The sequence below is a fragment of the Hermetia illucens genome, chromosome 6, assembly GCF_905115235.1.
Source record: "Hermetia illucens chromosome 6, iHerIll2.2.curated.20191125, whole genome shotgun sequence".
NCBI classification, from domain to species: domain Eukaryota; kingdom Metazoa; phylum Arthropoda; class Insecta; order Diptera; family Stratiomyidae; genus Hermetia; species Hermetia illucens.
This window is the reverse complement of record NC_051854.1, coordinates 102,914,482-102,939,234: the sequence shown is the minus strand read 5'-3', so window position 1 is coordinate 102,939,234 and position 24,753 is coordinate 102,914,482. Positions and strand designations below refer to the sequence as shown.

The following is a 24,753-nucleotide window of genomic DNA, read 5'->3' as shown; positions in this document are numbered from 1 at the left end:
GGTTTGATTCACGGTTATTTCAACGATTTCGCGAATACGGTTGTCAAGAATGCGTTCAAAAATCTTCATGGTATGGGAAAGTAACCGGATCGGACGGTAATTTGAACATTCTGCTGGGCTACCTTTCTTTTTCCATATTGGAACAGTGGTACTTTCTTGCCAGTCAGATGGTGTTCTTCCTTCCTGAATAACCCGGTTAAAGAATTCACTCAGCCACGGTGTTGGGTCCCAGCTCTTTGCTTTCCAGAGCTCAGATGCGATGTCGTCAGGTCCTGTTGCTTTCCCCGATTTCATTTGTTTTATTGCCTCCTCGACTTCAGTTGCGTTGACTGGTGGAACTGCTCCAAATGTCGGCAATGATTGTGGAAGTGGAGGATGAGCAAATTCTTCAGTTGAAATCTGCTCGAAGTATGCTCGCCATCTATCCGTCGCGGCTCGACGATCAGTAAGCAAAGTACCGTTCTTGTCATTAACACAACAGATTGCTTGTCTACGGCGCACTAACCCGTAATGAGCTTTGAATTTTCCGATAAGCAGTTCTAGTCTTCTGGATTAAGCGATTTTATTCTCAAATACAAAAAGCACAAAAGTGCCTCGCTATTGTCGCCTTTTTGTTGGCAAAATGTCTCGATGGGCCTTTCTGACATCATTTTCATTAACAGTTCATTCTTTTTGAGTTTCCCCCCCTGATTTATATATGGGCAGAATTGCAGAAGAAAGTTTTTTTGAAAGATGGTTTCCTAAAAATAGCGAATTATTGTTCAAAGTGGGAATCGACTTTTGTGATTAATATTGCGCAAGTGGTAAGCCTACAAGGGCTTTGCTACCTAACTGGATTGTCCGACTCAAAATGGAAGGTTTTCTACCGCTAACGCACATAGCGTATGTGAATTGAATTACTTACCCCAACTCGTTTGCGATCATCAATCATTCTGCATTAATGAAATAATTGTCATGTCAAGTTTTTCTATTTTATTTTTAATGTAATAAGGCATTCGATTGACAAACTGATTTTCTGTAATAAGTAGCAAGCAAATACCTTACAAACCTAAAAGCATTTTTACTTCAACTTTGTTTTTCCTCTTTTTTATTTTGAGTCAAATTATACAATATTTTTAATAATATAATAGTTTTTCATAAGAAAAAAATTTAAAAATATAAATATAATTGTATCGTCGCTTTTCTTTAAGTTTCCTTTAAAATAAATGACAAATAATATACTTTACTTCATTTTATAACTAATCATTACTATATAAAGAAATAATAGTAAACAGTAAAAGCATTACATGAAAATAAAATGTCTCGATGAAAATAAAAACATAAAGAGATATACATTAAATCTGGCTAAATTAGTGTGAATATAGAATGAATTGTTTACGTTCTCATTCAACTTTATATACGTTATTAATTGCCTTTTGTAGCCTCCTTGGCTGCCATTATCAGTGGCGTTAAACTGGCTAAAGGTCGTGCTAATTTTAAGAATGGATGCTGGAAGATAAATGCAAATATGTTAGCAACGTTCAGTCACTTCAATGTATCACCATACCTTTAATAACTCGTAGGCACTAGATCTACGATCAACATCGACTTCCAAACATTTATCAAGAAAATCTTGAAATATCGTTGAAAGTTTTTCCTTTTCTTTAATTTCCGGTTTACCATTAGTTGCTATAAGGTACAATGCTTTGAGAGGATTCTCATTCAGGTAAGGCGGTTCCCCCTCAACCATCTCGATCGCCATGATCCCCAATGACCATAAGTCCACCTAGAAGGCCCGAACAGAGAACTTTCAAGATACATGTGGAAAAGTTTAAAGTGTTTAGCATACCTTTGGCCCATATTGTTTTCGTGTTACAACTTCGGGTGCCATCCAGTACGGTGTACCGACCATTGTTGTGCGCTTCGATTGCTCCGGCGAAATTTGTGCACAAAAACCGAAATCTGTCAACTTAACACTACCATCTAATCCCAACAGTATATTGTCACTTTTTATATCTCTATGTATCACTTGATTGCTATGTAAAAATTCTAGAGCTTGTAATACTTCGCGGCATACGGCGGCTATTTGGCCTTCATCCATACACGTCTCAGTTACAACATCAGTCAATGAACCGCCTGGCAAATATTCCATAACGACCCATAATTCTTCGTTCACAAGGTAGCTATCCAAATAATTAACCACATTTGGATGCTTGTTTTCTCGCATCACTAGGATTTCGTTGATAATCAGTTCTTTCTTTGGTTGTTGACTTAAATTCATTTGTTTAATGGCGACCTCCATGCCAGTGGAGCTTTCAATTGCTGTGTAAACCGTACCAGACGCCCCTTGTCCAATTTTTTCCATTTTAGTGTATTTTCGATTAGGGTCGCCTACACTTACGATTGTTCGTAATTTCTCTAGGATTTCTTCATCAGTCATTTTCTTCTTTTTCACAGCCCCTCTCGATTCATTGGTTGGAGTCGTTTGCGCAGTTTGTGGTGGCGGTTGCGGTTGCGATTGCGGTCCTGCGGTTATTGTTGCATTTGTCGTTTGCAAATTGTTTATTGATAAATTATTGGTATTGTTCAGAGTTGAATTTGACGTCGTTAGCGCCGACACATTGTTGCTTGTCTGTTGTAAATTGGAATTATTTGCATTCGCCGTTAAGTTGTTGGCATTGTTCTTGTTTTTATCGAGGGTAGGGCTCTTCAGTGTGGGACTTATACGCACTGGCGGCACTGATGGTGGAGGTTGCGGTGGCAATGGTTGATGTTGCGGCGATGGAATCTCCTCTATAGGCCGTGTGTAGATAGATTTTGTTCGTTCCGGGCGACTGGCAATTGGCGGTGGTGGCGGCGCGATGTCATCTTCATTGGTTGAACTATGCGATGAGGGGACTAAATTATGCGAGTGTGATTGACTTAGAGGAATCACTTGCGGACCAGTATGCGATTCAGAATCGGTTGGTGTACTACTTGGGCTACTACTACTAACGCGACTCAGTGATGAACCTGTTCAATAAGAAAATGGAATAAATTATATTCGTGATGCCCTAATTAAAAAAAAACTCCTTATTTATGCTATCTACAAATATATCTATATACACTAATGTATTTCGGGAACAACTTGTTCCCTTCTTCAGTGCACAATATAATACATGATGTTCATAATTGTATTTACTTTCGCTAGAAGCACCGAAAATACACACAAGCGACTTTCTTCGACGTTTTTTTTTTCCTCGGTTTGCCTTTTATTTTCAATTTGCGGATGAAGAGCGCAGTTCGATACGGATACATTTATCAGTGAGAAATGAAATAATGGATAGGATTTTCCTCGGGTGATGGATACATTAGTGAATAACTGAAGCTGGTTTGAGACAATAGAAAGAATTTCTACGGTGAATTGGATCACAAAGTTTTACAATGAAGCAAATTACAGAGCGCTTGGTTATTTACCAGCTGACAGGGACCTTCCTGCTTCTCTATTATTTGGGTGAAGAGAAGAGCTAATTTTTTTTAGAAGGTTGAAATGAAAAATTTATCTTCAATGACTTCGTAGCAATCGATGAACGGTTGCATTCTATGTTCCATATAAAATGCCATTCAAAAGGCTACATAGTGCGTCAAATCTCGAAGAAACTCGAAATGTCGTGTAAAAGTGTATATTATACCCTTCCAAGGAAACGAGAAAGTGGGGCTGATAACGACAAAAAAACTACACTCAGAACGACAACAAAAGAAATGTAATCGACTTTTAACTGTTTCTCAAATTATTGCTGCATTAAATTAAATCCGTGGAAAACCGATTTCCACAACTGCGGTTAAAAGGTGTTTATTGTCCAATAGTTTAAGCGTTTGCGCAGTAAAAAAGAAAAGCGAAATTAACAGCTGAACATAAGCCAAGGCGACGATTGTGGGCTAAAGCACACAAGAATTGGACCAGCAGTAGAAAAAAATTGCTTTGGACAGATGAATCGAAGTGCTAAATATTCGCGTCCAATAGGCGAGTATTTGTGCCTCATTCGAAACAAGAAAGAGCGTTAGACATTTTTACTGTGCCGACTGTAAACCATGACGAAAACAGTGTTATGGTTTGGATGCGCTTTAGTGGCGGAAGGTCTGGTTATTTATTTTTTAAGAAGGGAATACTGAAAAAAGGGTATTTGAAAATTTTGCAAGTATATGCCATACCCTCTGGATTCAACATCATTGGATAAAATTGTCTGCTCCAACAAGATAATGATCCGAAGCATACCTTCTGTGCTAAGAGTTCCTGAATAGTAATAATCATCGTTGGAGCGACAATTCAATTGGATCTGGGCCTTCATTCAAGATCATAACTGCACACTACAGTACACACTATAGGAGGCAATGAGGTCAGCATTGCGCTCGTCCAGTTCTTAAATGGAAGAGGAAAAGAGAACATCTTACAAATCAGGAAATGGCCACAACAATCACCAGATCTTTCTTTCTATATCAAAAAGTTTTCGTGATTTTGTAATACAATTGTAATCGTTACAAATGAATTGCGTCGATCCATTTAGATGAAAAATTAAAGGGCCATCGCTCGAAACTTTCTTCTTCTGCTTGTTTCGTATACATACATCGGGGATGTATTTTTGATTTTTCAGAATTGATTACATCTAAATAAATATGTAAAAAATAAATCATCTTACCTGAGTGTGTGGTAGTGGCATTTGTCATATATTTGGAATTAGGCCGTTGCTTGCTGGTATTATCATACCATTTCAAAACGTCAAGAACAGCTTGAGGATTTTTCTTTTGTTCTTGTTTACTTATATTTGAATTCATCAATAAACGAGCCCATGCTTCTGGCATGCCCTGTAAGAAAAAATAAAATGAAATTCCGATTAAATTATTCAGAATACTTTGAGAGCATACATCAAATTTAACATGATTCACTTGAAAAAGACAACCAAAATAATATATATTCAAAAATTAGACAGTTCGAACTATTTGTGGATTCATCCACTTCGTCTGTAACAGGGAATACTATCATGAAATAGTATTATCAAAAATCATTAAAGAGATTTCTACCTACATCCGAACTCTTAATTCATATTAGAATTTGTACAACACAGACTTAGACGAGAAGAAAAGAGCGCTTAATTGAATTAAGTACATAAATTGCCGTCAAGCTTTCAATGGCAACGACAGAAATCCGCGTTCACGCAATATTGGGGCACTTTTTTTCCACAATGCAATAAACTACCATCTTAACTATGCATATATGACCAGAAAATTTCTTCAAAAGAGCTTAAGTGCGCTAACTGTTGACTATGCATTTTTTTGAAGAAAAAGTAGATCCAGGTATGCACCGTTTCAAAGATAATGAAATAGCGGCTGTTGAAGTGAAGGATTTCATGAAGGTACGGAAGTCTGCAATTCTTCAGGTTCACATCTTTGAAAATCTGTTTGCATAATTTTTAATTTTACCATACACTCTTTCAATGGTCACGCAATTCGTGCAAACGAGAATTCACTTGCCAAGATTGGTCTGAACATTGAAGTCGATGGTAAACGACCAAAAGGCAGACCTAAGCAACGGTGGCTTGATACGCTGGATGGGGATTTGAAAGCCTCGAGATTGCACCCAGATCAGGCATTCGATAGAGCCAAATGGCGAAGCCGATCACGACGAGCCGACCCCGCTTGTGAACGGGACGAAGGCTAAAGAAAAAGATACACTCTTTCAATGAATTTCTATTTTTTTGTAGCTCTAATTGGGATATGCACCAGGCGTGAATCGAATCTATCTGCTGAAAGAGAGAACACTTGGAAGGATTCCTACGAAATATTTTTTGTCATGTCTAGCTCTGAGCTACATACCTAAGTTTGCTCCCTATTCAATAATTTCTAAGACTTTGGACGCAATTCTGAGAGCCGAGGTTGGGGGCGTTTGTGAACATTGGATTGCTTTTGATATCCGACAGAAGCAATAAAAGGGTGCCTAAAATAGGTGTGCTATCGATCCTATCATGCTTTAGGACGAGCTTTCAGTAAATCTAAAAAAAAAACCCGTTGGTATTAATTTTAAAAAGGAGAGATCTGAAAGATCTCTGATTATCAAAGATGCAGAAGTCAAGTATCTGCAAGTTATTCTAGAGAAAAGGCTTGCTTGGGAAAATATTGGAACAAAAATGAAACGAAACGGAATAGTTTGTGAGAATGTAGATGGACCAACGCCAAATAATGATGCGTAAATAAGCTAGTGTCCTGCACACTACTGCAGCTCGTAATCGAATCTAGAATATTCGGTTAGGGGTCCTCAGGGGCTAAGTCTATCCTCCTCTCCATGCATACGCGCACAATTGATACCTACATATTGACGATGCACCCATGGCTGAAACGGTTTGGAAGAAAGAATTTTTAGTTGTAACTAGCGATCTATTCTATCATTCCTACTTGACGCAGTTTTAATCTTAATTAACGTCATGATTAAACTGCTTCCCCAAATGTGAGGAGTTAGATTAAACCTACACATTTTTGAGGTTTTGTTTGCAAAACAAAAGCTTATTAAAATCGGTTCAACGTCTGTCTGTCACACTCACTTTTCTCAGAAACGGCTATACCGATTGAAACGAAATTTGGTGAGAAGGTGGGAATTGTGAACACCCAGACATGCAGTGAGTGATATCTTTCTACGTTGAGGTTAAGGGCATACATGCAAAACGGGAGTGTACATTTTTTTCTTATCGAATATAGTCATGTTGGGTATCAAATCAAAGGTCTCGATTAGTATTTTCGAATCCGGTCTTAGTTTTGAGATTTATTAGAAAGGAAAGTGATGATTTCTTCAACGGACCCATTCTCAGAAACTACCCTACCGAAAAATCTGAAAAAAATCATGAAGCTCTCTCTGTAGTGTCTAGGCCTCAAAATACTCTCCATATTGATATCTGCACAAATTAAGTTAATAATAGTACTATACTATTACTAACAAAGTTACAGTAGCTCAAAGTTGACTTTATTGCAACTAAATATTAATATCACACTAAAGTGAGTAGTCACAGTCACAGTAAAGTGAGTAGTATGACATGCTAAATGCATATAAATAACGGGCTACGTACAAATGGTATAGTTCTGCACTCAAATATGCGCACCGAAGAAGCAAACAAAACCTTTCATATCTGAAGCACCGAGCTTCCGGTTTCCCGACTTGCTCTATGTTACGATAGAGGAAAAAGCATATCCCGAGTACTGCCACTACCTGTTCAAACCCTAGGCTTGAGTCAGTTCTTCACGTTGCTCGTTTGTTTTGGTTCCAAATGCTTTTTAATCAACATACCATTTGACGATGGCGAAGAAACGGGAGTGTAGAAAGTACTATCACACTAAGATTATTCTGCATTAAATTATCAAACAAGCTTCGGAACTGCAGGCAACGTCCTTTTCAAATAGCTTCCTGATTACAAAAACTTAACTGTTCATCGTATTTGGAGTGTAGAGTAATATTGTTAGCCATTGCTTGGAATTTAGTGAAAAAGAATGTTTGTTTTGCTTTGTAGCTAACATATTTTTTTCTCTCTGTATTTCGAAAACCAACTGTTCCCTTCTTATATCCTATATATATTATTATAATATCCGTTGCTTACTTATATTTTGAAGATTCAAGTAGCTAGAATTGTATGATTCTCTTTTCCCGAACTCGCAATTCATCAAGAACCCAAAAGAAAAAAGAATGGAGCGGGATTTACCAAATAATTTACACAGAATGCCACATGATTTATGGAAGACAGAACAAAAGTTTAGTCAACATCTTTTTCATAGAACACGTTAAAGAAACGAATAGAGCAAAATGGCACATAAGGTTTGCAGTGGCTAGGCACATGGTGCTTGGTCATCAGATTACATAAGAATAACTCGACGAACTCATTGCATATTAGCATCTCGGCATTTCGAAAGTTTCTCCGAAAGAGAGAACCAGGTAATGAACTTTTCCAATTTACTATATATGCAAGTTTACATTCAATCTTGTATAATATCTCAGAATGCAAGGCACTGAAGAAGAGAATAGTTTGCAACCGAAATACAGCATCTACATCATCTGTTAGCTAAAAACAAATATCGTTTTTCTCAAAAAAGCACTCACTTGCTGATTCAAAAACTTATCGAATCTAAATCCGTGGAGGCAATTCACAGTAGCCTGTAGACCCGGTAAGAATGACTAGTAAAAAAGCACTGTCTATGTTGATACTGTTTATATTACTATGACAAAAAAACGAAGTATCGGCATCACGCACGGAATGTTAATATAATTTTTTTCCAAACCGTTAACTAGGAATCTGGCATTATTCAAATTTGTACTTCTTGTGCGAAATCAATCCAGCTGTTCGAATAGGATTAAGTTCTACCGTTTCGTGCCATGAAAATTTTATTAAAAACGCCACTTTTTATTTTATTACGTTAACCTCTTGACAATATCAACACATTTCTATTGAACCGATGGAAATCCAAAATCAGAATTAATGAATACCATTGTACAGGTTGAATAAATATATTTATGTTTCATTTTGAAAATATGCGTCTATCGTGACGCATGAGTCAACGAATTATTTTTCATGTGGGATTCGAAAATCAACAATATTCCTCGCCTATTAACGAAATGCTTTTAATTGCCACAGATTTGCTTCCAAACTGCTGGGTATATTTTGAAATGCCTTAAACAACACCGTCGCAGCCGAATGTATTTGTATGTATCGTGCCGATATAGTTATGTGGGCAGCAGATATATATATTGTAATAAAATTGATGTTTATGCTATTCTCTTCCAGTTCATTTTTCGACCAGTATATATATAAACAATAGCGTTTATTGCAAAACTGGAATATTTTGATTTACCTCTCATCATAGTTTCTAAAAATATCAATCGCAAATAAATATCTCATCGGTTTCTTATGTGTCGAAAGAAATTCATGAGCATCATATTTATAGGGCAATTTATGCAAATTTTAAATACAATATCAGCGAAGCAGCAAATATACAAAATGAGTGGTTTTTAAGCATTTTCACGATTCCCAAAATGATAAATAATAAATTAAATATAACACACACGAACATTGAAACGGCAAATTAATACTAAACTAAGCAATACTTACTTTCATTGGCAGCTTGAAACAGAAACAGAAAAATAATATATAGAGATGACACACCACCGTTTAAATCAATTAATTTAGAGGAAACAAGAGACACAGAGGCAAGAAGCATTAAAATAATCTCCTATTCAACTTTCGTCTTCTTTTTCCAACTTAAAAAAAATCTTCCCCATTTTTCTCGCGTGACAGCTTGACATTCTTTTGATTACATGTACTCTAAATGGACTGCATTTTGCAACAAGAGAAAGAACGTTGGAAAGAAAGTTCAGTATTTCTTCTTTTTAAAAATTTTTATAACGGTCGGAATACGTAGAAATTTGATAGAGCAAGATCACGAGAGGCTCTCTCTGCAGCAAGCGATGGAAAAGTTGTTAGAATATGGTCATCAGTTGCACCATCTTTTTAACGACTTCAAGGCCGCTTATAATAGCATAGCCAGAGTAAAGCTATACACGGCCATAAGAGAATTCAATATCCCGAACAAATTATCCAGTATTCCGACGAAATTGATAAAATTGACTAAGCTGACCCTGATCAATGTGCGAGGCCAGATAAAAGCAGCAGGATCATTCCCAAGACCACTCATCATCAACAATGGTCTAAGACAAGGGGATGCTTTATCGTGCATCCTTTTTAACCGGACACTGGAAAAGGTGAACCGCGCTGCGAGAGGAACCACCCTCTTCAAGTCCACCTAACTATTGGCCTATAAAGACGATATTGATATTATGGGAAGAACAATCCGAGATGTAAAGCAACACAAGATCTTGCACTGCACATTAACGAAGACAAGACGAAGTGCATGGTGGCGACCTCAGTACCAAAAAACAGCATCAAACCGAACGGGTCAAATGAGAACAGCAAAGATAGGGAGACTACAACTTTGTTATCTTTGATAATTTCTTCTATATACAGTAGAGCATCGCAACCGATAACAGCTAATACGATGAAATCCGCGCACGATTGTTGGCAGCCAACAGAGCCTATTTCAGAATACAAAAACTGTTCCGTTCGAAACGTCTCATCATAGAGTCTAAGCTCTTACTGTACAAAATAATGATCTTCCCAATCGCTCATGTATTCTTCGAAGACTTTTATGAGGAGGGACGATTCCGTAGCCTATATAACGACGAAATTCATGAGCGATATCACGGCCGTCTGGTGGTGAATAAAATTCGACTCAATAGGTTGCGGTGGGCACGTCACTTAATCCGAATAGGTGACGATGATCCAGCCCGGGAAATTTATAAGGGAAGAACACTTAAATATCCTTTTCGAAAAAGGTCAAAGTTGACTACGGATTTTACAATTTGTTTTTTTTTTTTGCATGTTTCCTACTTGGGTGGTTTTGGAATTGACAGCAAAAACTAGCTGTTCAACAATTAGACAATTGTTAAATGGTAATTGTGTACGGTAAATACTCATAAAGCAAACTAAATGATTCGCTCTGATTTTAAGAAGTTTAAGCCGGGCGCAAGTTGAGACGTAGCTTGGTGAGGTGACGTGACTCACTGTGAAACAAGCAGATGAATACAACAATGTTCGCAGGTAGGGTAATGTGACGCAGCTTAAGAACATCCCATAGCTGCGGTGATTTGTGTTTATGCCGCAGTTTTTACCAGTGACTGCGACCAACGTTGAGTGAAAACTAGCCACTATTGACTCTTTGAGGAATCCGTGTAATTAAAAACAATTGCTCATGGATTGCTTAATGATAGTTTTTAAATTTTTTACTAGAAAATTTCTCCTTAACGATAAATTAGCAGTTTTATTTTTTTTTTACATACTTCCTTTTCAAGAAGCTTCTAGGGAAGATTGTGAAATCAGATTTCAAACTTAAAAAACAATCATGATATGTATAAGTATGTAACTATCCCTCACAGTCAATCTTTGGCTCCACCTGCCAGCAGACGATTTTAGCTCCTGCTTTCCTGCGTCACTCTGTATTTCAAATTGCGCCCGGTCTTCGTCAATATTTTGTACTAAAGCAGGGGATTATGTGTAAAATTATGCCAGAGATATTCAAACGTTCAAAAAACTACATTATGTTTAGTGGGACTAGCAAATATGCATAAAAGCGGAGAAGTTTCATATAGAGCACCTCCCTTTGGATTCCATTAATGCATTTCGCAAAATCCTAAATATATAAGATTTCCCAATATATTAGACATCTCCCTGCTGTAAATCAGTTCCCATCATTTAATTCCATTTAAAAAACCATCTTTCCAGCGTTCATAGCAGTTTTCAGTTAGTTCAACTGCACTTTCAACCTAGGCGCTATCATCGGTAGTATCGATAATTTTATTAGTAAGTTCAACATATTGCCTAGAGAAAGCTAAAATGGCCTGAGGAAGTTTAACGTTACGTATAAAAGTTACCCCGTGGAAGATTTAAAAGTCATACCAATTTCAAAAAGCGAATGATTTTTTTTTAATAAACAAATGTTTTTTGCTGTGGAGGAAAATGGATTGGGAAAGCACTTTAAGACTTTGAGTACGAAATCAGCTTTCGGCATAATGTCCTTTAAAATCGCTATGTGTCAGGAAACCAACAGTTCATTTAGGCAGTAGCCATTTTCACTTCCGACAACCGGACTTTTAACTATTTTCACTCGTGATCAATGCTTCAAAAATTTCTTATAAATACTTTTCGCTCTGGGATTTTATCCATTTCATCCGTTCTTAGCTTCAGAGGCGAGATAGCACTCTAAACTTATTTTGATCAGTTGGCAGCTACATATTCTTAATTTCGTATTGGTCGCTTTTGATGCTTTTATGTGATTAAAAATCAATTAAGTGTCGATTCAATAGTAAATATAGATTGTAATTTTTAATATTTCTTAGCCCCAGTTTGCTAGCCATTGAGACTTAAAGGGTATATGTGAAGAAATTGTACTGTAAACCGGATGCTGATTAATTTTTAAAAGATCACGCTGGCTATTGCATGCAAAATGGTAACTGTTAACATAACGAAGCCGAAGAGTACTTTTTCGTTAAATTTTAAACAGCGAGCTACTTATGCTACGAATTGGCAACGGCACGTTAGAACCGCAAATAAAATCGTTAATTTTCTGAGTGATTTTCTATTCTCCCATCATGTTTACCACTTTTTGGACGTTGCGACTGAAGACAATATTTCTTAGTCACACGTAGCACAGATCGTAGAAGCATTGCCAATCCAACATGTGTTCATCATTAAGTTTATTATCAGAACAACCATGACACCGAGTTTTATTTTATTGCTATGTTGGAGGCTATGTTTCTTGGTTTTGACCGCCAATTTTCTCAATAGCAGGGTGCAGCTATTTATTAGTAGTTGATGCCTACTTTCTTTTCTAATGTTCCGATGTATTGAAGAATTACTGGTTATTGTCGGTCGTCGGAGGCTTGGAGCCGAATTATTCTTTGCGGGATACTATACTGGTTGAATTGACTTGATCTAGAGTCCGGTAGAATAACAACATGGTGATGCTGATACTTTCGCGGGAAATTCTTTGCAGTATCCTTTTATATAGTGCAAATGATTTCTGGCCCATGACATTTTTTTCAATGTCTATTGTTGGCGCAGATATTTTACAATGTATATTTTATCGATCTTCGAAATACTTCGTACTTAATCTTCATGCACTACCTGTTTCCTCGTCTTCTCCTATGTTTAAGAACATGAACTCAGTTAACTTCAATCATCGGTGAATCCAAAAAATAGAAGACAAATATATAAGCGGTACTCCCCTGGGGGCGCTCTGCTTTCCACGTTGTTGGCAATGCAAAAATTTATCTTACACTGTTAACTACTGCCTTAATTTATAGATAAAAATGATTTATTTTAATGAATTTCATGAAAAAACTAAGTTGTTTTAAACGAGCCCATTTTCTACTGTCATATCTTCGGATGTAAACTCGCGAATTATTAATAATGTGCAAGATGTTATCGAAAACAACTTCTCTTTAGATGATTGCATCTCGCAAATTTTTATTGGGGAAGAAGAAATAGCTTCTTCAGTTATTAAATTAAACATGTTCACAATTCTTTCAGTTCTTTTTCCAAAATATCATCGCCAAAGGCAAAATTATTATATAATCGGTCCATAATTTGACCGATATTGTACACGAATCCCACTAAAATATTGCAATATTGGTAGTCATAAACCAAATGAATAAGAAACATCCATTTTCAATACACTAAAATTAACTGTGAAGGCTAAGCAATTTACTACAGCAAAGGTAAGGCTTCAATAAACTTTCGGTGAGTGTAAGCCAAAAAGCATTCGCAAAAAAATTAAATGAAATTTTCTAGATAATTTACAGACGAGAAAATTTATATTAACTGTCTATGAACATCAACAAATTGGTCGCATGTACTCAACATGAATAATCTAAGTGTAGTTATTTAATTATTTCAAAACTTCTGTTGACTTACCGTAAATTCACCTGTCACCGAATCGAATCCCACATGAACTGTATGCTCGAAATTCGTTGGATACGATATATTCGGTTTTGAATCAGTATGGAGCGGTTTCGAGCCTTTGATTTTATTTTTCAGTGTCTTTTTCTTTCGATCGGCATCCTCTGGTTCTGTAGAGACACAATATATTTAATTTTAAAAAGACAGATATGATTAGCTTATAATACCTTTGGGTAACGGCCGCATATCAACGGGGGGTCCGCCGTCGGAGCGATCTCCTCCGCCACGATTGCTAGTTAATCGTACAGGAGGTGCTGGTGGTTTATCCTCTTCACTAGACATCTTTCTCTTCTTTATATTTAAATTATTATAAATAAGCTAACCGTAGTGTGAATGTCTTTTTCTCTTAAAATTATTTGATAATCAAAATTGGAGTAATTTTTATTCAAACTAGAAAAAAGAATAAAATATATATGTTAAAAGGAATAGATATAAATTGCAGTTGGGATGGATGGATGAGCGGAATAGTTTATGATGTTCAGAAGTATAATCTATATATTGTATATTAACAATAAATTCGTGCATCTAAAACTTGGAATGCTGGCAGTTGCTATTCCTTAGATGAGACTTAATAATTATTTATGCCTTCCAAAACCAAGAAGTATTATAAATTTACACAAAATATTTCCCAAAGAACTTAAATTATTCAAGTTTCCGAATTTAGGTTGTTGATAAGCAGGTGAAATACAGGGTGCGGCAGCATAACTTCCTTTTTTAAAATGCGCGCCACTCAGTTAGTTGATGTCATAGCGGAGCGCTAGTCGTCTCGTTCAAGAGGGGATACTGTAAAGTTTTGTCCCGACACGGTTCAGTCGCCATCATGCGTTGGAATAGTGAGGAGCGTGCCTTTGCCGTTGAGGTTTACTTTTCAAGCGGATGTTCGGTTATTGCAACACAGCGTGCATTTCGGAATCGCTTTAATTTAGCCCCGTTGGCTCCCGTCCCAGACCGCAAATCAATTGTTACATGGGTCACTACACTCAGACAAACTGCAAGTGCGACAAAAGGAAGAACTGGAGTCCCTCGGCCCGTTAGATCACCTGAGAACATAGAAGCAGTGAGAGCGTCAATGTTGCGATCGCCACGGCGTTCTGCGCGCAAACACGCATCTGCCCTTGGACTATCCGATCGTTCTGTGAGAAGAATTCTTCGTGATGATCTTCATTTTCATCCCTATAAGATGGCGATAGTGCAGGAACTTTCAGAACGTGACTTCAATTCTCGGATGAACGCATGTGAGCTTCTTCTTGATGTCGTTCCCGAGGGTGCTATTGTTTTTTTAGCGATGAAGCCCATTTTCATTTGTGTGGGTCGGTTAACAAGCAAAACATGCGCTACTGGGCTGACACCAACCATCGAGAATTGCATCAAAAGCCTTTGCATTCACCTAAAGTCACAGTGTGGTGTGCAATTTCTTCAGCTGGAATTATTGGTCCTGGTTTTTTGAGGAAAATGAGGTTACAGTGACAGTGAATTTGGACCGGTATGTAAACATGCTACAGAATTTTTTTTTTCCCACGGCTAGAAAATTTGGATTTGGGGGACACTTGGTTCCAACAAGACGGTGCAACAGCACACACTTCAAGAGCATCGTTGGCTGTTTTGAGGGAACACTTTTCAGAGCGCCTTATCTCAATTAGAGGCGATTTGGAATGGCCGGCACGCTCTCCCGATCTGCCCCTTGGTGATTTTTTTCTATGGGTTTTTTTGAAATCCCGTGTTTATGTGAACCGTCCAAGAACCCTACAAGATTTGAAGACCAACATCCAAGAAGAAATTGCCAACATAACACCTGCTATGCTAACAAGAGTCATGACAAACGCCAGAAATCGGTTTACGCAATGTATGGAGAATGGGAGACGTCACCTAACAGATTTGATCTTCAAAACAATGTAAATAAAAACTTTAGACATGTACCTACATTATAAAAAATAAATAAATATTTTCCGATGCATACAATAGTTTTAATTGAGTTTTGAAAAAAGTTAGTTATGCTGCCGCACCCTGTATAATTGCGTGCCTCGTTATCGAATATTGTGTATAGGAAAGGCGGACAATGAAACTATCCGATGTTTATAAACAAGGATTTTGTAGAAATACCTTACAGCGTTCATCTCTAATGCCATATTACACAGGTAATAATAATCGGCTACGTGCGAAAGAGTGAAGATTTTAGGAAAGCGAAATACCGCCTAGACAGAATGGCCAAATGGGTTGATAAAGATCTCCATGCGTCAAGCCCACAAGTATAATCTTATTTCTCGGATAAAAACATTTCGAGATAATTTTGAGCTTTCAACTTATATTTCTAACAGATAGTTAACTGAGCGACGATTATTTTGATTGCTATGCAACCTATGAAATTAGCCTTTCCTTCATTAGTGCCATTAAATACATTTCTTTCAAAATTCCATGTGATCACAAATCTTGAAGAATTTCAAAAAAGTACAAAGAATTAATGTATGATGACAGAACTCACAGCTCTAATTAGATATTCACTGAAAACGCTACACCATATATAATAATTTATGTTGAACGACATCTTAAACTCTGACTTGACTTCTTTCACTGAACATCACACACAAGATGAATACGCAAATTAAATTCATTATGATTAAAACGATGACAGTTCCAGTACTCTAATTTAAAGTGTGACTTTTCCCCGAACCAAATCATTGACTTTATTATGAACTGGACTTAATGAATTCGTCACCATTCATTAACATGATCGAATATGTGTGCATACATCGCTCTGTATACGAACGTTTATCGCTGAAAAATCGGTAAGCATTGCTTCGAAAAAGTAAATATACACCCATTTTCTGTTTATTGGTAATAATTTGCTTTTAGCTTAAATCGACAAATGAACAATCTGTTGAGCGATCGAAGAGAGAAATGATAGTTTTTAGTAAGTTGTTAGTAGTTGAAAGTGGATTGAATTCATATTTGTGGGAATTCCTGATATTATTTCAGGAATATTGGCATTATTTTTGTTTAAAACAACCAGCATGATTATCCTGTCACTTTCTCCGTTGTCCATATCAATGAATAATAGATTAGTGTTTGACCAAACATAGTATTTGGGTCAACTTTCGAGAAAGGTCCGCCAGATATACGGGTACCTTCGCTTGTTTTCGCATTAAGACACTGATTACTTTTAAACAGTTCAAGCTCCGAAAAAAGAGTCGACGTTGGATAGACTAAGTATTTAATCTCGTGACATACGCTATGACGACGACCTGAGGAAATGTGAGTAAAAGTTTAAGTTCCCCTTATTGTCAGATAATTGCTTTAAAGTCATTTGTGGCGATTTGATGGCCAACAAAAATTGGCTGGCCAGGAGCATTTTTAATGTTGATGAATGGGCTTTCTACCAACTTAACCAACCCGAAGAGTCTAGTTCCAAACAAGTGAGCTAGAAGCAACCAACAATAAGCTGTTACATAGCTCAGGCATTTTCGAAAAGTCGTACCCAGTCCTCCTTGCAATTTTTGTGTTGATTAAAGAGAATTCAGGAATCGGGAAATTGCTGTAAAATCTTTCGCTAATAATGCCAACATATGCACCATTTTTGACAACATCAGAAACAAAGTGTTGAGGCTCTTTTATAAGCAGCATCGTTCAGAGACACTCAAATCCAAATGAAATCTAAAACTTCGATTCACCGTTCTCAAAGCAAGTAGCCGAAGCAGAAGGAACACGAAAATCAAAAATATATTTATCCTTCTCCACAGTAAAACTAACCTTTAGAGGCGACTTCCCGAAGAATACAACATTTGGCTATACTAAAATTAGGGTTGAATATTAATATTTAAGCTAAAATTATTACGAGGATAATAACTCTGAACAAGCCTACGACGCAGCCTTCCCAGCCCTCATTACAACAAACCACCACACTCAAGAACCAACAGAGCTTTAAACAGATCATCAAAGTTAACTCACCTTAGAGTCTTATCGCAAAACCCAAGTTGAAACTTAAATTTTAAGCGAACCCTTTTCCAACAATTGCGTCTTTTACCCTCGACAGCACCTAGGGAAGCTAGGGATATCTACGGACACTGCCTGCAGGTTCTGTGAGGAGGAGGACGAAACCTCTATGCACGTCCTGGGACAGTGTCCGGCACTTGTGCAAGGTAGGTCGATACATCTGGGGGAACACTTAATACCAGATGCAAAGCTGAAACTTCTGGAAGAGGGGAACATACTAAAGTTCCTAACGGTTACAGGCCTGCTTGAGATACTATGATCAACAGGTACACTATAACCAGTAAAAGGGGCACAATAGTTCTTCAAGGACGCGGTGCGACTTTCCCTTAACAGAATAATAATACCCTCGACAGCAATAGCACGCCTATCGAATACCACTCAAAGGTAATCATTTCACAATACCAAAGTCATATAAAGCAAGTTTATAGAACTAGTGAACGAGACAGTCAACAGCAACAAGGACTTCAAAGAGTAATTCCTTACATCAGCACCCAATGTCAACATCAGTAGCAGTGAGCGCTGTAAGAGCCATTCCAAGATCGTTGCCATTTGCAATGGAAACTTTTCGCGAGTGATGCGATAGGTGAGTTAGTTTAACGTCAGCCTTTTGATTTTGTCACCCTGTCAGACAGGGTGTCTTCGAATCTGATAATCAAATCATAAAAGTAAAATAACAATATGGAAATGAGGCGGATGTCCTATACTTCACAAAGGAGTGATCAGAATACATTCAAGACAGAATCGCCTGAGAGTAGCTCTGTAGAAGATCAGCTCCGAAATAATTCCAACTTCTGAATCAATGGGAGAGGTTCTTCCCTTACAACTCGCAAAGTACAAAACTTTCAGATATAAACCTAACGAGTAAAATCTGAATAGGAACTAAAGGAAACAGGTTGCCTCTAAGAAAAGCGAGAAATAAAGGTTTTATAACTCAAGTTTGTTGATAAAATATAGAGCACCACTCGCCCTACTTTCAGATAGCACCGGCTTACAACTGGAACATAAATAACAAAGAGATTTATCTAAACTTTGTTGAAAATCAGTGTACGTAGCCCAGTGCAAATTAATTTTCAAGATTTCAATGCTCTTTTCCTAACATAACTCTACTAAAGACGATCCCAAACTCGTTTTAGAAAGGAAGAGGGATGATTCACTACAGTCTGAATGACCGTGCAGCTTCCAGGCGTCTCAGAGAGTAGACGGGATCTTATTAATAGTACTCACTATTAACTTTACGCACCTTTATCCTACTGAGATAGCAACCTCCCTTTGAGTTGGAGATTAAAAATTTACTCAAAGTATTGAGTGCTTGTCGTATTGAATTGTGAGCGAGCAACTTGAAAATTTCGATTTTTTTTTTCATGCTAACGATTGCAACCTCCGGCAACAATATGAGTTGGTTTTTAGAATGCGCCTAGTATACGCACACGATATCGAGAGCCATAGATTTTTCCAATTTCAGCGTTATAAACGTGGTAATATGGAGTTAAGCCAGATTAGATGATGAGACTCTGCAAGACACTCTTCTCCCTCTTGCGGCACCACGTCATTATACTCTGTAAAGCCCGATGGAAGTAGTCGTAAATCCGATATCGGACACAGTACCGGAAGGCGGGCCTTTATTACCAGGGAGCCAGTTTCGGAGAGGAAGTTGAGTTCGAGGTTCTGATCCATTTCAAGATTACAGTGTTACGCAACAATGAAGATTTCTGATACTGAAGAGTGTTTCTAGGGGGAACTGAATGCAGCCCAGAGAAGTTTCCTGAAAAGGACATTGCGATCGTGATGAGTGATCTGAATGGCAAAGTGGAGAACATGGCCTTGGTGATCGCAACGATAATGATAAGAGGTTTGGGAACTTCTTCAGTTTTCACTGTCTCGTCATTAGTTACACATTATTCAAGCAGAGAACCTGTTATAAGGTCAGTTGGATTTTAACTGACTGGCAGCGTAAAAGCAATCATATTTACTAGACTGCGATTAGTAGTTGATTTAGGAGCTGCTTTCTGGATGTACATAACAAGAAAGGATTTCACTTCGGCCCCAAAAGTATCATTACCTAATAGCCCCTTGTCTTCACTTGCATGTTGCGTCCACTGCGAAAATCAGCTTCCAACTCCCCCAAGTTCAACACCCACCGTTTACATGATCCAGCCGTCGTTGATTGGACGGTAGCTGTTCTGAATAGTTCGCTTAAGAATATTGATGAGCTTTGTGGTTGGCCGTATATCGAGCGATGGTTAAAGTCGTTAAAAGTCGGCTCCTCATTCAGAAATGTGCGAAAAGTGCTTCAGTACGGTTCTTAGCCATTTAATACCAGATGAAGTTTCACTTGTCGGGGGTGAAAAGGCTTCTCACCGTGACATACAAATACGCATTGCGCATCCAGATGCAAGTGAAATTATCTTAGCCATCAATGCATTCAAGCGAATTAAAGACCTAGGGAATTTGTTAATCGCAGTTGCTGTAGTTATTTCCCAGAGAATGGAAGAATTGGATGACTGTTGAAGTTCCGAAGGAGCAGTAGCCTTGAAAGTTCAAATAATCCTGCAACATATCAAAGATTGCCCCGAAAGGTGGATCGAGAAAGAATAGGCTGATTTCAGCTCTAGATCCTCCTAGACTGATTACCTTAATACCATCCGGATCATTTTGGAACAAAGTGCGGAGTTTGGATCACGCTTAATCTACTTTTCAGCGTTCAGGGACGGTTGCACCATTTTGCTAGGTCAACGGGCTAATCTGGATGGAGTTGCGAGGTTTTCAAATCATCATCCAGAATATCAAGCCATCGTTGTTTCGATCGGCCTTTTTTGGGCAATGTCCTGTTTCCTCAATTTGCATATTTAGGTAGCGTCGTTTCTGCAAACGGTTGTAATGAATTTGATGTTGTTAAATATATTAACAGCGCTAAATTCGTTTCCGCTGTTTTGTCCAAAATCCGGGGATGATTGAGACTCTTCTGAACCAATGTTACCTTCATATCTCTGTCGAGTCATCGGGATGTTCTGTTTTGATACAACAAATGCAGAGCTTCATCGGCGTGGCATAGAACGATCCAATTTCTTTATTAAAATCGGTTTACTGTCTGTCTGTCCGTCACACGCATTTTTCTCGGAGACAGTTATAGCGATTGACACCAAATTTGGTAGAAAGGTGGGAACTGTGAACGATCACACATACAGTGAGTTACATCCTTTTACGTTGAATTTAAGGGGGGGTCCCCGTACATGCAAAAGGGGGATGTAACATTTTTTTTCATCACATATAGTCATGTGGGGTATCAAATTAAAGGTCTCAATTAGTACTTTCTGAAGCCGGTCTTAGTTTTGGCATTTGTTAGAAAGGTGGAGAGTAGGGTGGGTTGAAAGTGATCATTTCTTTAAGGGGGCCATTCTCAGAAACTACCCAACCCAAAAATCTGAAAAAAATCAGAAGGCTGCCGCTATATGGAGCCTGGGCTCCGAAATACCTTCCATACCAATATCTGTTCAAATAAAGTTAACAATTATATTATATTATATTACTATATTTTTATCCTAGCACCACGAAATTTTGCAGTGATGTAGACTATAATATAGAGCATGATCTTACCAAGTTTGGCGGAAATCGCACTATTACTAACAAAGTTATAATATATGGATATATTACGTGCTACGTACTAAGAAATACACAAAACCTTTCGTACCTGAAGCGTCCAGCTTCCGATTTCCCGACTTGTTTCTTCTTGTGGCTAACCGATGGCGATGGTGTGTACAAGTGGTTTATGCGCTATGCTCCACTTGTGGCAACCATATAAATACCTCACCACCAACATGTTGGGGTGTGGTTTAGGGGCTGTCTCGTTTAGAAATAAACAATAATTATATATTTTGTTATAAAACAAATTGTGATTCATGAATTCTGCGTTAGCTATTTTGATATCAACAGATCAACTGGTTGAGTTCATAATTCAACTCAATCAGATTTCGATCCATCTTTCCGAAGACCCCCCCCCCCGATTTGGTCAATGAATGATTTTGCGGATGCTCAAATACTGTGGAATTACCGACTCGGATGATAATTTCAAAACTCTTACTGGACTGCCTTCGTTTTCCATATTGGAAGAGTCATGCTTTCTTGCCAGTCAGATGGTATTTTGGAATGGGAGATTTTCAAGAATGTAGTCCTTGGACATTCTGCCAGACGACCTTTCTTTTTCCATTTCAAAAGTTCGGCAGAAAAACCAAAAATGAATATTGTTAGCAGTCCACCTACGACGTTAGAGTGGGAATGGGAGATCAGTCGAGGTGTGGACTGACGCGAATGCGCGCTCTAATCCGTTTCGCGTCTAGCAGTTCAAATGGTGGCCTCGGAACTAGGTATGAACCGTGAAACATTCAGACAAATTTTACTAGGCGATTTCGGGATGAAAAAGTTGTGTGCGAAGATGGTTCCAAAGAATCTTTCTGAGGAGCAAAAGCAGCATCGAATGACCGTCGCAGAAAACTGTTTGGAACAAGTGGAAAACGATCCCACGCTGCTTGATCGAGTTATTACAGGCGATGAGAGCTTGTTTTGCCAATACGACCCGGAAACCAAACTTCAAAGCTCACAATGGTTGTCTCCGCACGCCCCCGCCCGAAAAAAGCTCACATGAGCAAGTCGAAGGTGAAAACGACGACATAGCCGTGGAATCGTCCACAAAGAATTTGTTCCACCAAGCACTCGAAAGATTGCGAAAACGAGTCAACAGACATCGCTCGTAACTGGATCCTTCATCATGACAACGTGCCGTGCTACACCACCCTCAGCGTGTCTCAGTATTTAGCCTCTAAAGGGATCGCCGTGTTGCAACAGCCGCCTTATTCGCCCGATATGTCATTCTGTGACTTTTTTTTGTTCCCTAGAACAATATTCTTGGTCAAAGGAACCCATTTTGAGTCAATTACGGACATAAAAGCGCCCGTGACGAGGATACTCGCGGACATTCCAGTCGAAGCGTTCCAGAAATGTTACGAAGAGTGGAAAACGCGCTGGAATCGCTGTATAGTTGCCCAAGGGGACGGGACTACTTTGAAGGGGATGGCAGAGTTGTAGGATAATTTTTAAGTGTACGGTTTTTATGGAATCAGTCTCATTATTTAATTGTCTAAAATCGTAATAGCGAAAATTGACCATTTAGGAGTTATAGCGGGGTTCTGCCGCCGGCTCCAGGGGTGAAAGTGGTTTTACTGAACATAGCCAAGCATGCTTGACATCCAATTTTCAAGTTTGTTGACCAGCTCATTCTACCCCGGAATCTGGTAAATTTTGCCTACTTATTGGTCATATACTTTTCCCCTTCCCTTCCCTTGAATATAATACATTTTTGATAAAAAATTGTCTGTGAATACTTTTCACGGCATTGCTGCGGTCAGGCCTGGGCATCTATCAATTCGTCACTGTTCCATGAGACATTTAATCGCCATTACTTTTGGCGTGGCAAACCCGCGACCAACTATATCGCTTCCGGCCAATTTCGCTAAAGAGGGAGCGAAGAGGCCAACCTGCTGTTTCCGTACACCGGATACCCCGCGTTGCCGACTGCCATTCATTGCGAACCATAAAGTGTAATTGAATTCATAACGTCGCGATTGTCGTCTCTTCCAAGGAAACTGCAAGTGCCAACTGTAACGGTCTCGGTGCTGGCGGCCCTGGGGTCAGGCCAACAAAACCAGATTGAGCGATAGCACCCAACTGGAATTTCGTCCCGTACTTGAATTGCAGTCGAAATGTTGTCGCGACGGCAAATGCTCTCCATGCAGCCACTTGGCTTCTGGCACCGAACGGCAGGGACAGGGTGCACGTTAGTCATCGCATCACTTCCATCCTACATGCGGAGCACGGCCGCTGGCCAGACGGACGGTGGCAGTGCTCCAGCCACCAAGCAAAAGATTTAGTCGAGTGTCTGCGGTCGCACACCCTCCGCACGCCCGCTTCCGAACCAGCCGCTAATTTATATGCTTCAAGTGACTGCGACAAAATTGTTGCACAACCGAGAGTGGAAATCTGTGGCGAACTCGAATTCGAATGCAAGCTACGTGCAAGCGGGCGAGGAAGCCCACTGGTAGCTAGTTTGGCTCGGGTGCGATGGCCGAACAGCTGAGATTGGGCAGCCGAAATGTGGGGCGCAGCCTCGCGCTCGGAAGTAGTTTCGGGATCGCATTTCATCCAGCGGCAATAAAGTTTCCACCACTTGAATGCGCTTAAAATAGAAAAATCTCCATTCCGATCAAATAATCGACTAAGGTGACGAATGAATGGAAGGTAGGCGACGAGCGAAGCGTAGCCAGCTGAGCGGGGGAGCGGTAGCCGCAGGGGTTGAGGACGCATTAGAAACTCATTGACCGGCGCGAGTGGTTTATTTTTACGAATCGCCGGCCCGTCGCTTGCGGAAACTCCCACTGTCGCTAGGTTTCCGACCGCTGGCTGTCACCGCAGCCGCGGTGGGGTGACGTCGATACACAACAGCGGCGGCAGACTTGTCATTAAGCCGACTGTCGCCATCAAGAACAAGGTTTTCCCTTACGTTTCGAATGATTCATGCAGGAGGGGCGCAACGTCTGCACCTGGTCGACCAGACTAGTTACCTGAATTCCGCTGTCGCTTGTCCGGGACCTACGGCCGCTCGCGGATACCATCAGCTGGGAGAAGCGTTGAAGTCAAGCAAAAATTCAAAATACTCCGCAGGAAGTCCTGAGTCGCGTCAACGCGAGGTGCAAGATTCGTTCGGGGTCCGGGCAGCCTCTCGGGCGAGCCCAAATACTTGTGGTTGCAATAAATGCAGTGGCTGAGGTAGGAGCGCTCCGTGAACCACCTCGACGGCGACAGCAACCTGCGGCACACAGAGGCTCAATTGAAACAATCTTTCCGCCGCGCTTGAGACTCCTCCTCATGCACACACTTCAATTTCCATTTGTGAACGAAAATAAAAAGACTTCTTCGACCGAAATCGATGCACAACATTTAATTCTCGGAAGCTTGACGTTTGCGCGCGACGCCCGCACAACCAGTAGCGGAAAAATGATTCTCACACGGCGATTCAGCAACGTCGATAACGAAAAACACTTCACTTGGCGATTTTTTCGCTCGTTCCATTGACGACCGCCGAGAAAAGAAAACTTTTTCGCTAGACTTCCTATCCAGTCGCCGCCATTGTATTTCGCGCTGACGAATGAGACGGAAT

The 24,753-nt window shown here is 39.3% G+C and overlaps 1 protein-coding gene across 3 annotated transcripts; it reads right to left on the bottom strand.

Moving 5' to 3' along the window:
• Positions 1 to 957: 957 nt before the first annotated feature.
• On the bottom strand, positions 958 to 24,753 carry LOC119660181 (serine/threonine-protein kinase PAK 1). 3 transcript variants are annotated; one of them, XM_038068588.1, is made up of 8 exons: positions 24,158 to 24,753; positions 13,727 to 13,949; positions 13,515 to 13,669; positions 9,099 to 9,110; positions 4,656 to 4,821; positions 1,829 to 2,991; positions 1,547 to 1,765; positions 958 to 1,488 (listed from the first exon to the last, which is right to left on the bottom strand). In XM_038068588.1, the coding sequence occupies exons 2-8, from the start codon at positions 13,839 to 13,841 to the stop codon at positions 1,405 to 1,407; spliced, it is 1,914 nt and encodes a 637-aa protein (XP_037924516.1). In that variant the 5' UTR covers positions 13,842 to 13,949; positions 24,158 to 24,753; the 3' UTR covers positions 958 to 1,404. The 3 variants fall into 3 exon arrangements, with proteins under 3 accessions (XP_037924516.1, XP_037924517.1, XP_037924518.1); XM_038068589.1 differs by lacking the exon at positions 24,158 to 24,753 and adding an exon at positions 16,039 to 16,118; XM_038068590.1 differs by lacking the exon at positions 9,099 to 9,110 and having other exon boundaries at positions 24,158 to 24,752.

What these genes read in the sequence shown, in the direction of transcription:
- LOC119660181 (XM_038068588.1), bottom strand. Translation starts at nt 13,841, where the DNA reads ATGTCTAGTGAAGAGGATAAACCACCAGCACCTCCTGTACGATTAACT. An exon ending in TGCCACTACCACACACTCAG is followed by an intron (nt 2,992 to 4,655) that starts GTAAGATGATTT and finishes CTTATTGAACAG; the next exon opens with GTTCATCACTGAGTCGCGTT. An exon ending in GAAAACAATATGGGCCAAAG is followed by an intron (nt 1,766 to 1,828) that starts GTATGCTAAACA and finishes CGGGCCTTCTAG; the next exon opens with GTGGACTTATGGTCATTGGG.